This window comes from Prunus mume, linkage group LG5 (assembly GCF_029339155.1).
Source record: "Prunus mume cultivar Tortuosa linkage group LG5, ASM2933915v1, whole genome shotgun sequence".
Lineage (NCBI taxonomy): Eukaryota > Viridiplantae > Streptophyta > Magnoliopsida > Rosales > Rosaceae > Prunus > Prunus mume.
In genome coordinates, this window is record NC_142702.1 from 26391544 (window position 1) to 26405454 (window position 13911).

The following is a 13911-nucleotide window of genomic DNA, read 5'->3' on the forward strand; positions in this document are numbered from 1 at the left end:
CATGTTGCTGCTGTCTAAAAAATTTGATCACTGCAAAACCCAAATGCCATGCCATTGAAATAAACAAGTTTGATGTTCCAAACAGATATGAAGCCATGATTATTAAAATAGAAAGAAAAAAAAAAGATACTGATAAAGCAGGTTATGAACATATTCAATAATGTTTGAAGATTGTTATCGTTTGGTATATTTAACATATACCATCAGAAAGAAGTTCAAGGAATCAGAATTCAGTAAGAAACCATTGAGCAATAAGAAAATACAGTAAAGCACATCCTAGAGCACTATAGGGCTTTTGTACACTACAATCAGAGCATCTGCCACCACTAGCATACCAGCAAACTACAGTGGTGGGTGGCCCTGGTTGAATTTCTAGAAACTTCTACTCAACCAAAACATTTGACTGGCAATACCGTTCAAAATGCCACACCCTCTAATAGAGAGGCAGATAGAATGTGCCCTGCCACAGGTTCAAAACTTGCATCCATCCGAGTTACCATAAGTTCAATAACAGATTCAAAAACAAGGTAGGTCTCAGGATCTGCTGCTTTCCCGACTTCTTAATGCAGATTCAACAAGCTTAACCTTTTTTGAATTCACACTATTGACCAGTGAAAGTTTCTCAAGTGAGGATTTCAGCTGGGAGACTTGAGATTCTTCCACAGGATCTTTCCTCCTTGATATCAACCTTTGTTGGTTTGATGTATTGCCCTTTGGCGACTCTGCGTGCCTTCTCAACCTTGCAGTTAAAGCGTTCACGGAAGAATGTAATGCGTCCAACTCAACTCCGGAAAAGAGGTCTGCTTAGCAATAAAAATGTATGTCAAAAGTGAACAGGCAGTTCTGGCCATGCGAGATATGAAACCGCCATAACAAAAAAATTAAAATAAACGTACAGACTTGTAACCTAAGCAGAAATTATTATGATGATTTCGGGGACCACTAAAATAGGAAAAAATAATTACTGCCTATGAATTAGGGCATAACTACCAAGCTCATTCATATTGAAAAAGTTTTTATTAGTGCACTTTTTGTTGAAAAGAAATCATTACCAAGCTCAGACTTGAACTCTCGCTCAGCTCTGGACAATGGTTTTTTATGAGGCCCAGGCAATTTCCGCAAACGTTTCAACCGCTCCTCCAGAACATTGTGCAGCTGGATTGCACTATCAATCCTGTTCTCCAATTTTGATTGTTTCTCCTCTACTTGCAAGAGCTTCTGTTGTGCATCACCTAAGCGAGCATGCTGGTCATTAATTATCTTCTTCAAGAGAGGTTCATGATGCTTCAGTTCAAAGTGAACCTAGAAAGAGGAAAAAGTCATAAATTCAGTAAAATATCAACTACTAAATCCAGGAAACATAAGAATATTGCCCAATCAACTTCTTTCTAAATCATTTACAAGGTAAAATAAATTTAACCTCTCAAAAAGCTTATAGATTATCTGGCCTGGTTGATAAACAATTCGTTGACATTGGTGGTGCTGGATGACCTCTTAGACACTTTAGATATGGTACCTCACATGCATCAACAACAATTAGCAATGCAGTAGCAGCTATTGTGCTCGCTTAAATTGTCACTAATTCGCTATATGTGGGTTTTAATGTAGTTTTTTTCTTCTTTGTAGAGAACTTGTGTATCATAAGTTATTTGGCAATTACAACCAGCAAATGTTTTGCATGTGAGCAAGCTATGGCTGAAAGCTTCCCTTTCCTAAAGGCAGAAAACTGTCCACGGCTCCATACACTTGTAAACAACTTGTGATGCAGAAAAACTATCTAAAAACAAAAATAGCAAAAAAACCATTTTCACAAGAAGAAAGTAGGTTTGACACAAGTAAACAAGGTTTGTATGTGAATCACTTGGCATATTCTTACCTTATGTGCATACTCCACATAATTTTCATGAAAAACTTGAAGTAATCATGAAGCATTGATCGACCTTCAATAGAATCAGCAGAAACAGAACGCACATTTGGTGAGGTCTGAGGAACAAGAACCACCTTAGGTCCAACAAGGAGCTCTTTGCTTATCATATCTGGCATATCTTTCTCTTTTGGTTCTTCCAGGTGAAGAGATTTGCCCTCCATATCAACTTGAAGAGGAAGCAACAGGTTCCAAGTCTTCATCTCCAGCATGACACATTCTCGAGAACCAGTGACTCCCACAATCCATGAGCACCCGAATGAATCTGATAGTGACACAAAACCAGAAAGTGGAGCTTGCGAGGAGATTTCTCCCTGGCATGTGCTTAGAACAGGATGAACCGAAGGAGTTCTCATGGTCTCAGTCTTGCCACTGATCTGATTTGTAAACGGGAGATAATGCAACACTATTGAATCTATCCCTCCATCATGAAGGGTGAATATTCTTTCCGGCATGAGGGGATCAATAAACATCATAATAAGAGAACCGCCTTTTGTTTTCCTAGGCAGAGCCAGATCCACAATAGCCAGTCTCAACAGAGGGGGAGGGTGCCCCAACCAAAGAGTGCTATCAAGAGGTTGATTAAGCTTCACAGGTGAAACCTTACCTGGGGTTGGCTCACAAATCATTGCCAGACCCCGTATATGATCGTTGGAATCAACACGAAGGCGAGGTGGGCTGCCGACATTCCACACCGGTTGGATTTCATCAGCCAGAGCATCTATTTGCAATTGCCCACCACTCCAGGCAGTCACCATAATTGAGTCTTTGACGACTAAATTATAAAGAAAACTGACTGCTCCACCTTCACATTCTGCACCCCGAAAGGCTGAACCTTCTTCATCCTCATCACGACACACTTTCCTCAGGGGTCCCTAGGAAATTATAATTTAGGTCATATTGTGGACTTCTACAGATTGAAATAAACACAACACAATCTTTGAGAAACAAATTGCCAACATAAAACACCCTACACTGCGATAGAATTGGCCAACAATCATTATTTCACATATACTTGAAGAGGTTTAAACAGATAAAGGGTCACAACTTGTAACGCTTGGCCGACTGAAATCTAACAAATTAATGATACTCCTCAAATTAGGAAAAATATCAAGTAAAATAAAATTCTCAAAGAATTGTAGCTAGTGCTGCCACAGAGCTATTTCAAGCTTAAACCACTAATAAACAATCCAAATAATTTTTCTACTTATCATTAAGCTTAAACCTAGGTAGTAAATGATTAAAGTTCATTTTGAATCTATATATTATGCTAAGTGGGCAAATTGATTATACTTATTTTGTAGCCAAATAGATTTATTATTCAATACAACCAAACATATATGCAGGAAAATCTTCTAACAAGAGGAAGAACATGTAAATTAGTAGCCACATTTCACTTCATTGTCTATTAAAAAAACCTTTCAAAACTATAATATGATCAAACAATAAACAATCACAGTACCTCATTTTGTAGGAGTATGAGTATAATGAAAAGTTTTACATCACTTTCCAATATTTAGATCGTGCACAATTAGTAGATGTCCAACGCATAATGCTAATTATAATGTCATGCCTTGTTTGACATTGTTGATTTAGGCACTACTCAGGAGCATCCATATAGCACAAGCAACTACCACATGCCTATAGGTAAGAGAATAAAGGTACCTGCAGTGAGAGTGATGCATCAAATAAAGCATAAGGATGAGCTCTTAACACATATAGATCTGATCCTTCTGTTTCTTGGTCTGCAATTGCTGGAAATGTTGCTTCCAACCAAGAAATAGCTAGATTTGAATTACTAACAGCCACTGAGTTGGATGACTTCAGGCCAAATGTCTGAGCATCATTATAGATCTCTACTATGGATTCCCACTTGTAAGCACTGCTACAAAATAAGAAAAACTAATTACACTCAACACCCAATACAAGGATCAGTTAGGATATAACAGGCAACCTGGTATGAAAATTTCCAAGAAAACATCAAGATGCTTATCAATGGTAAAAACAAAGGGGCAGATATGCAAGGGGAAGAGACTATCAGTCTAATGGTTTCAATCAATCTATAATACTAGACCATCTTCAATTTTAATCTGTCACAGATGTCTAATACCGGACAAAGAAATGACCAGAACTTCACAGCCTTATACGTGACAAAGAAACACATATTTAGATCGAGGAAAATTACATCACATAATTCCAAAGAAAATACAATATTAGGACAACTTAAGTCTTCGCTATAAACTAATTTTTCTAAAAATGCTCCTAACGGGACTACAATTGAGGCATATAGCTTTATAGTACATAATGGCATGTCTCCCACCAAATGATACTTGAAACCATACTGCCCTCATGGTTCTTGTGCTTTTAAACACATAATATACCTTGGTCCCTACCTGCAGTTCCCCTTATGAAGAAAACTATAAGCCTTAAACATTTCAAAATGTAATACAAAAGGGCAGGACATGAAGAATAAATTACCTTCCAAATGGTATAATAGGACACAGGATGTAAACTGAACCATCATTGAACAAAATGAAAACCTGTACAATAGCATATGAATGTGAATCAAGTAATTTACATGATTAGAGGGTGAAAATGAAAAACTCAATTTGCCTAATAAGAATGAGCATAGCAATATAATAGATGAACAGTTAAAAACAAGTGTTATTATAAAACAAAGATAAGCCAAGGGCAATCCTAATATATATGTCAAGCAAGTTATTACCATAGAGCCAGAACAATCTATCTCAAGGAAAAATCAGATTACAGATGGATGCATAAAATGACGCTTACAAGAAACACATGATCAATAGCATTGCAATCTATTGCATCAGTGATTGAACAAAACCCACATGCATACAAGATCTTATCAAGGTCATATTTTCTATGAACTTACACTAAACAAGTCCCACAGGTGATCACTCCCAAATGAGAAGTCCACCGGGCAAATTGATGTTGCATTCCTGGATCTACCTGGTTGCACAGGCTGTAGATAATATTCTTGCTCTGGTTGAATAAGATCTGAAGACAAATCAAATATTCTACAAAAAAGTGAAGGTAAATAAAAATAAACAGAAGGACACCAGTTGTTTAAAACAGAATAATTAAATTAAATTCAGAGTTACATTTGCTGAACTCGGACATGGGTTTTTTATTTGGTCTGACATGATTAAGAAGCCATATTTACAAGCTAATAGAACTTTAGGAAGTAAATATGATCAAACCATGTTTCCTACATGTATTACAAAATCACATGCTATGTAGGATGTCTCTATACGATAAACCTAACCAATTGAAACTTAATAAATTTGCCTAGAAAGAATAAAAAGAAACAAATCAGGCCTATTCTTTTCCAACCAAACCATGCCAAGCTTTTCCTGTGATCACTGCATTATATTGAAACCGGGTATACTGGTGATTTGCCCCCTGAACTTATACCTAACTTTCGATTGACCCCATATCCTTTTTTATAAAGAAAATTAAGGATCCGAACTATTTTTTTTCACCAATGTGCCCCCGACGTCAAAATCTGGCACTTCTCATCCATTCTGCCGTCAAGTTGGAGGTTACTTCTGTCATTTCGCGTCTCCACTCAACTCAACCCATGCTTCAGCTATCACTTCCTTCTTTTTGGCTCGTTGTTTTCCCAAATCAATTTCCCTCCATTTTTGTACCCTAATAAAAGGGGATCTAGGGTTTAGGAAAAATCCCAATATTATGAGATGAGGAGGTCCTTAACGGGTAGATGTCATGGAGGTCATAGGTCACAGAGGTTGAATTCACACAAAATGACAAAAGTAACCTCCATCTTGACGGCAGAATGGATGTGAAGTGCCAAATTTTGACGTCGGGGGCACATTGGGGAAAAAAAAAGTTCAGGTCCAATTTTCAAAAAAAATAGGATAAGGGGTCAATTGAAACCTAGGTACAAGTTTAGGGGGAAATCACCAGTATACCCTATGATCTACAATGTTTGAACCCATTGATCAATTTAAGAAGTTTTTATCCTTTGCTTGTATCATAATTTTCCATGTCTACTCGTTTCTATGGTTATAACACAAACTATCCTGACAATGTATGAATGGAAAAGGATTTCATACCTGAAAACTGAATCAGAGGAAAGAATTCCCAGATGGGTGTCACTGTTAGGGTGCCATGAAACTTGCAGAATACGTATGATATTGCTTCCACTTAAGTAGATTTGTGAACCAACAGTCACAGTCCTGTAAGGTTTTATTTATTTTTTTAAAAGATGCATTAAGAACTCTTATTTTGGAACATTAAATCTTTTAATTTGCGACACAACCTCCAATAAATAAATAAAGTATATTACATCCATATGTGCATTTCCAACAAGGGAATACAAGCTTACTACATGAATTTCCAGGGCAAGTATTTGAATAATAAGCACAAACTTATCATCGAAAACTAAAATAAAAAATCAGATTGAGAAGTTTGCGAGGGGAAGAACAAAATAAATCTTAGTGTTGCGAGAGAAAGTACAGAAGAGGGACCCCATACATTGCGCCTTACTATAAACCTTTTTTTTTCAAATAACATATGTCTTATGCCAGACTTTAAATGTAGGAATTACAAAAGGAGTTAATACATAAAAATAAGCCAGACGAACATGTCATAATAAGATCCAAACCACCATCATTAGGAGTCATTCCTCACTCAAGTTGCTTTCTAAGACACCCTAACACAACATGTTTAAAATGAAAGTGAAAAATCATAAGGTATTGCCATTTTCCCATCATACCTGCAAATCGTTGCATTGTCTTTGTTGGAAGTACGCCCATAATAAAGATACATAACGCATAGACCACCTGAACCAGAAAGAAGCAATGCTGATCCATTCCTATTGATCGAGATTTTTTGAACCGCAAAGTCAGGATTTACATCTGCTTGCAGCACCTATCGAATTACCGGCATTATCAACCATGCACTTAAAAACTAAATGGCACGCACGTTAATTTTAGTACCCGTTACTTCTGATATCCCAGAATCTTCAAACGAACAATGTGTAATCTTGCAAGTTACAATCCTCTTTAAACAATTATCTTTTCAACTAGATAAGTATAACTGAAAATTTTGGTCCACTTCTGAGATTTTCATATCAATTTTACACTGACTAATTTTCAACTAAAATACTAATTTCAACTTCAACAATCATTTTCCATTATCATCTATGCCAAGCCAGGTAACTAACTGTTCTAAGCTCAGTTAAGTGCAATTACTTTCGTATCCTTCAATTTCTCAGCAACCAGACTTAAACAAACAAATTTTACAAAAAGAAATGAGGAAAAGTGTGGAAACCTTAGAAGGCGAAGCAGCGAGGACGGAAGTCGGGTCGGGCTCGCCAAGGCGAATGGAGATCCGGTGAAGGCAGAGCTTATCGGAGTCCCAGAAGTAAAGCCGAGACGCTCCGTCCCAGGCCAAGAGGTTTCTGAGCGGTCGAGCTGCGGTCGGGTCGCGGACCGGGCCGGTGGCGGGAAAGAAGACCGGATGGTTCTGCAACGGGACCCACTCCACTTCGTCTCTCTTGGGCGTCGGGGACCGGCCCGGGTCCGCTTCCGCTTTCTGGAGGTCGACGCTGAACCTCATTTTATCAGTCTTTTCTCTTTCGAGCTCTGGAGTTGTGGAGGCTCTTCTTCTTTTACGCCCCTTCCCTTTGCAAGAGTGGAGGACGACGTCGTTTCGTTGCTTTTGAGCTTTATGTTTTTCTTTAATTGGCTTTTGGTTTTTGTTTGTCCCGGAGGTCTTGTTTTCCAAATCGGACCATGCGATTGATTTTGCGCGTGGAGGGAAATATAGAAGTGCTTTGCGTTTTAACAACGACCCGCCACATGAGCTGCGGGCGACACAAACGTGGTATTTAGAAATGTTTTCTATGCAGAATAAGCGACACGAACATAATACACGGCCGATTCAGCATTCGTTTTTGCTTTCTATTATTGCAAAAAACGGTTTTGGTTGATGTCATGGGCTTATCACAGACATGATGAACGGTGGTCGCTATTTTATTTATACCCGCCTATAAAATAGATATTTTGAGGTTTGTAGTTTAAATAATTAAGAGCGTTTATTTATGCATTCAAATTCTTATGTTTGATTCTTTCTCCTAATATCATTTGTATATAAATAAATATACATATTTAATGACAACTTCCTGCATTAAAGATGACTTTCCATAACAAAGTTGAAATTTCAAAGTTCAATTATGGAATCGAAATATAATCGGAATCAAAGTAAGGAGTTGGATTCCGATTATAAATTACTCATGTGTTTACTTTACATAACCCTCCGTTTGGATGAAAGAATTGAAAATTACATAGAATTATAAAATGACGAATTTAGATTAATTTCCGGCAATTGAATATCTCAGTATGTTGATTTATGTATGTCAAATTTTGTAAATGACATAATTTTGTAAATGACACTATGTATATCCCAAGCATCTAAGAGGAGGTGGCCTCCCTCCTCCTCCCCTCCCCTCCTCCTCCCTCCCCTCCTTTTCCTCCTTCCTCCTTGAATCTCACTTCTTTCCTTCTCCTCATTTTTCCAATCTGGTGGGATGAAGACCTTGGGCATGATTTCCCCTTTCACCACCATATCTACCCTGCATGTCCTGCTCCATACTGAACCAAAATCCATGGCTCACCTGGGTTCCTTCACCTACCTTTCGATCTGGCCTTATCCTTGGGTTGTAGCTGCAAATTTCAAACTCGTTTTGACGCGTATTTATTGGAAGGTGTGTAGAGCTCTAGCTCGGGTGCTTGCACCACCTACTTCCAGGTTCTTGGTTCTTTTCCTCTGGCTATGGAATGGGTTTTCTTGTTCTTTTTTTTGTTGGCTGCTATCTTGTGGATGTATGGATTGGGTTGATTCTGGATCTGTTTGTGAATCTCGGGTGGCCTATGTTCTGTGTGATTTTTGGCTTGGTTTATTGACCTACGGGTGTTTAGGTCTTCATGGTGGTGACTGGCGGTGTGTCCAACTACAATTGGGGAGTTTCTTTTTGCTGGTGGTGGCGGCTAGGTTTTATGTGTTTTATTTTATAGAAAATTCGGTATAAGTCTAATTCTTATTACATAATTTGGGTGCAATCCACACATTTGTTGTTAGTAATTCAAGTCCTCTGGCTTTTCTGCCATGTAGGATTACTTACCTTTTTTAATTTCTAAGGTTTATATTTTATTTTCTTAATTTTTTTAATTTATGTTGTGCTTCCAATTTTGCCCCTAAGATAGAAATCAAGTAACCTAAAAGACAGCAAAATATCAAAAATCGTGTTAAACAATCCTTAGACACCAAGAATAGAAAGAATCGCAAAAATCATATCTTCCACAATCAATTATGGAGAATGTTTTTGTTGGATATTTATTGGAGAATTTTTGCTCATATATAAACAGACTTAATATGTTCATTTGCACGCTGTCCAACAGTTATACTCTCACTCTTGTTCTAGGTTTACAACCTATTGTATAGGTAAGCTCCTGTCGTATAGGTAATCGCCGACACAGTACCTAGGTCACAGGTATATGCCAAACTTTGAAGAAGATTATCCCAAGCAATGTGTCAAATACCTATGTCATAGGTACACTTTCGCAAGTTACCTGTAGGCTAGGTTCTTTGTGAAGCGCCATATCAAGCCACTGTGTAAAGTACTTGCGCCATAGGTACACTGTTAGAGGTTACTTGTGCCTATAACATAGTTACAGTTTCAACTAATTACCTATACAACATGTTCTATATGATGATTAAACCCATTTATGATATTTCTCTATTACAAAATTGGGAACATCAGTCATTTTGTAACTATAACAATTGGCATACTGCAAAACATTTGAAATGACAGATCAAGGAAGCTTCGGTCAAAGAAAGAGATCATCACTGCAAGCCGACTTAAACTAGCATGGTAGTGCCTAATCAACCGACGATGGTCTTACAAGAATCTCTCTGACTTTATCTCCTCTTTATTTTATGTATTCTATGCTTAATGTGGGCTTTTTGCTAAATGTTGGTATAATACCTCTTTGTGGGCTATATGCATTTATGTGGGCTAAATGCCTTTTTGTTAGCTTTTGACGTTTTAGGTTTGGCTCAGAAACATAATCTTTATGCTATACTGTACTGGTTTTAGCTAGATTTGTTCTTATTTGTTTTCTAGTTTTCTAGCCGGTGCTTTTGCTTGGCTTTGTTTGTACTGTTCTCTACCCTTGAGGGTTTGCAATGAATTGCAATTTCGACCAAAAATAAATATAAAAAACTGCCATAAGTGTCAACTTTCAGTAATCACGTAAACTTTAATACTCATATTTGATTTACACACTTTCCTTTGTATGTTTCTTTAATACTTATATATGATAATAGGATTATAGGAATATTGAAATCTTTAGACCATCCTCCCTGTAATTTTATTTCTTGTTTACAAAAATTGAGTGTCAACCTCAACCAAGCATGAAACACATTGAAAAAAGAAAAGTAAATATGTGTCAAATTTACGGAGGTCCAACTTTGTTAGGGGAATTGAATTCGATGATTGCGAAATTCATGTGTGTGGATCCCCCGCAATTCCACCCCACATGTAATGACCCAACATGCTAATTTGATGCAATGTACAGGAGTTAACGCATCCGATTTCATTGATTTCGAGCACAAGTTCACAAAAGCTTAGGCTTCGGCTAGTTGCATAAGTATTACACCTTTTCCATACAAATTTCAACTGTACAATTGATGAACACAAAGAAGAAGAAAAAAAAGACCGTATTTGCCGCAATGGTAGCCTCTATCTATACTCTCTATAATGAATGATATACACACAACCACCAGTTTACAACATGTAGTATGTGGCATACGGCATGTCGTTTTAAGGGGCTGAAGCAATGCCTTGCACTACTGATTCGTCTTAATAAATCTGCACCCAAAAAATAAAAAACAAACCAAATTGATGAGCAATGAGCACAAATTACAGAAATGGAAAGTAATCTGTTTTAGGAGCCTTAATGAAAATTACCTGTAAGTAAATGATCCTTAAGACTGTGGCAGGCCAAAATTTGCTTCATGTCGTTTAAGTATGATTGTTCACTTCACTCTTTCTTCTTGAAGGAGCTTCTGATATCCAGGGAACCCATTTTTGCAAGCTGAAACCTGCACGCACATGACATTGTTGACATTAGCATTTGACAAATCGTCAACTGTTTGCAGTTTGATTTTGTATAAATATGGGGCTTGTCCAAAAAGCAAGGTTTGAATGCACATGAATGTGGGAAGATTCTCAATCTCATGGCAGAAAGCTGTTTATTCTGATATGACAAAATATGTGGCAGAGTTGCTGCAAATGAATGGCATGTGGTCAACAAACTCAAATATAAAAAGCAAGCTGCCCATCTCTGAAACCGGCCACCCATCACGGATTCCTCGAATATAGAACGTAGTGACATATTTTGACAAAGAGAAGTAAACAAAAAAAAAAAAGGAAAAATTGTGTTTTCACAAAAATCCATGGGGTTTCAGTTTTGATGAAGCGAAAAACATACCAACTCTAAATGTAGAGTCTCGGAATCCATATATATATAATAATAAAATCAAACATGGAAAATGCAAGGATTATAGACAAAAAGCAGCATTCTGGTAACAAAGAAGCATCCTAAACGTTTTCAATGTTACCTTAAGAAGAAGAAGAAAAAAAAAAAAAAAAAGGTTGACCTTCCAGAAGATTTTAAATTTATAATTCGTAGTCAGCAATTAAAGAATGAAACTTCTTAGTAAAATTTCTGCGGTGGTAGTGGTTGAACCTCAAACATCTTTAATTTACTAAAAAGGTATGATTTGTGATGTAATATAATTTTGCGAGTGATTCTACTAATTTATTTTTTTTCCTTCGTTGCAAGATTAAAAACAATTAGGTGGGAGCATAAATTTGCCCTTTGAGTTAAGTATTTCGATATCTTCCAATTAAAGTGAAAAAACCAAATCCCAAACTGATACGATTTCACATGAGAAAAGGAGAGCGAAGACTTACAGCTTCAATGTCAATTTTGTAGACCCAAAGCTTCCTTCTTTCTCTGCAACTTGTTCTATATGCCACAACAATATGCCCAACAGCCAAAACCAGTGAGCAGATGAACAAAGCTACTTCGGTTGCTCTTACATACTCTGCTCTTTCCACACCCGAAGCACCAAACACATAAGAAGCCTTCAATGAAACAAACACCAGAGATAGCAGAGAACACATGGTTGTGATCCCCAAATATGGTCCATGTGAAAGCCTTGGCCCGTCACAGAAGCTGTAAACGCCTGCAGACCCAATTCAATTCATTCCATTAGAATCAGATTAGTTGAACTAATTAAGACTTAGTTGGTCCAAAGACATAAACTTTACAATTAAAACAGGTTTTGTGCACAGAAATAGGAAGGAAAACAAGTGCTGCCAAGCTATGAACACTTACAGAATATGACAGCTGATCTTATAATGGAGATGAGCGGAATATCAACAAGAGAGTACCGAAAGTCGTAGTTAGTGAAATGGGAAGAGAGAGCTTCCAAAGAGATCAAAGAAGAAGAAGAAGAGGCGGATAGAATAGCGGAAGGGAGAAGAGTATCGGCAATAACAAGAAGAAGCGGAGCCGAAAACAGAAGCAGAGAAATCAACATGGTGATTAAGAAAAACAGAGTCTTTACACCCCTCAACACCCTTTTCGATTTCTCTTCTTTTGATGAAAACCCCATGTCTTGATTTTCAATTTCGCTTTCTGGGTATGACGAATTTGGAGGCTATTGGCCCTCTGTGTGCATATACAAGGTTAAAGAAGAAGGGGAAACAGGGAAGCTAATTAAAAGGGGTAGGAAGGAGAAGAAGAAAATTAAGCAATAAGAGCTTTGGATTTGGACGTTGGAAGGTGCAGGCCTGAGGTGTAAAGTTTTGACTGGACTTGGCTTCTTGAAGAAGTGATGACGAAGAGACTCTTGGAAGTTTATACGCGCAAGTTTCCGGTCAAATAGAGGAGTCGCCCCCTCTCTCCTTTTTTCATCACAAAGTTAACGGCAATACCTAAATGCTTTATAACGACAATGAACGACATATTTTTAATCCTTGTTTAGTAAGGAATGATCATATGTGCTTACGTGTGCATGTGTGCACAATAACTTTTGCCACGGTTAGTATTCCACATATGGATGAGCAAATCCTGATCGTGGATACATTGAAGATGTTCGATCTATGTTTGCGTGTGTGCACATACACAATAATTTTATCGTAATTAATCTTTGATATATTGTGAGCTTCACATATATATATCAACGATCAAGAATCGTCGATCTCGTATGGACAACTAATCCTAGCATCACTATATACTTAAATGTGTTGACAAATGTTTGTTGCTGGGTCATTGTCCATAAGGATTTAGGGTGTGGCCACTAACCCACATTGTATATTACTTTTTTTATTTTGCAAACAATTGGGTTCACTACGCTATGACCTTAAAATTTTAAAGAACTCCAAATCAATGAACCGGGTATGGTGGAACCGACCGATTCAAAGGCATGTGACCACATGCAAAAGTTTGTCTTTGCGAATCAATTTCGGGGGGAAGGGGGGTGTTTAAAATCATATTTGGTTTGTGTGTATTTGGGGGCTAAATTCTTTACAATTGTATATTTATTTTCTAACGTTGTGTTTAGAATATTTGGTAGTTGATTTGATAAACCGTTATGGGTCATGCTGATAATAAACCAATCCCATCTTTAACCCCCCAATATATATATATAAATCAATCTAATTAATCTCTCCTACAAAAGTTAGGCAAATTGAGCAATAAAATATGCAATGTCACGTTGGCATTAGGAACTTTGGTAAATAAATTCAAAAAACCCCTAATATCCATTGCCAACAATCATGCACCTAATCTAGCTATATGCAGATGCAGTCAGAACTATTTGAGTGCCTCTGCGGTGGCGTGGTTGGTGATGAGTTATGAGATTCC

General features: G+C 37.4%; 2 protein-coding genes across 2 annotated transcripts; both read right to left on the reverse strand.

Moving 5' to 3' along the window:
* Positions 1 to 127: 127 nt before the first annotated feature.
* MOS7 (nuclear pore complex protein-like protein) lies at positions 128 to 7811 on the reverse strand. Its single transcript, XM_089051612.1, is given in 10 exon segments — positions 128 to 800; positions 1053 to 1302; positions 1877 to 1911; positions 1914 to 2799; positions 3590 to 3809; positions 4403 to 4464; positions 4821 to 4965; positions 6025 to 6147; positions 6687 to 6841; positions 7244 to 7811. Coding segments are annotated over 10 exon segments (2430 nt in total). The 5' UTR covers positions 7532 to 7811; the 3' UTR covers positions 128 to 534.
* Positions 7812 to 10550: 2739 nt separating this feature from the next.
* On the reverse strand, positions 10551 to 12798 carry LOC103332775 (uncharacterized). Its single transcript, XM_008235527.3, has 4 exons — positions 12379 to 12798; positions 11952 to 12226; positions 10944 to 11077; positions 10551 to 10844 (listed from the first exon to the last, which is right to left on the reverse strand). The coding sequence occupies exons 1-3, from the start codon at positions 12656 to 12658 to the stop codon at positions 11012 to 11014; spliced, it is 621 nt and encodes a 206-aa protein (XP_008233749.2). The 5' UTR covers positions 12659 to 12798; the 3' UTR covers positions 10551 to 10844; positions 10944 to 11011.
* Positions 12799 to 13911: the final 1113 nt, after the last annotated feature.

What these genes read in the sequence shown, in the direction of transcription:
- LOC103332775 (XM_008235527.3), bottom strand. Translation starts at nt 12,658, where the DNA reads ATGGGGTTTTCATCAAAAGAAGAGAAATCGAAAAGGGTGTTGAGGGGT. An exon ending in AAGATCAGCTGTCATATTCT is followed by an intron (nt 12,227 to 12,378) that starts GTAAGTGTTCAT and finishes TTGGGTCTGCAG; the next exon opens with GCGTTTACAGCTTCTGTGAC. An exon ending in ACAAAATTGACATTGAAGCT is followed by an intron (nt 11,078 to 11,951) that starts GTAAGTCTTCGC and finishes ATGTGCGTGCAG; the next exon opens with GTTTCAGCTTGCAAAAATGG.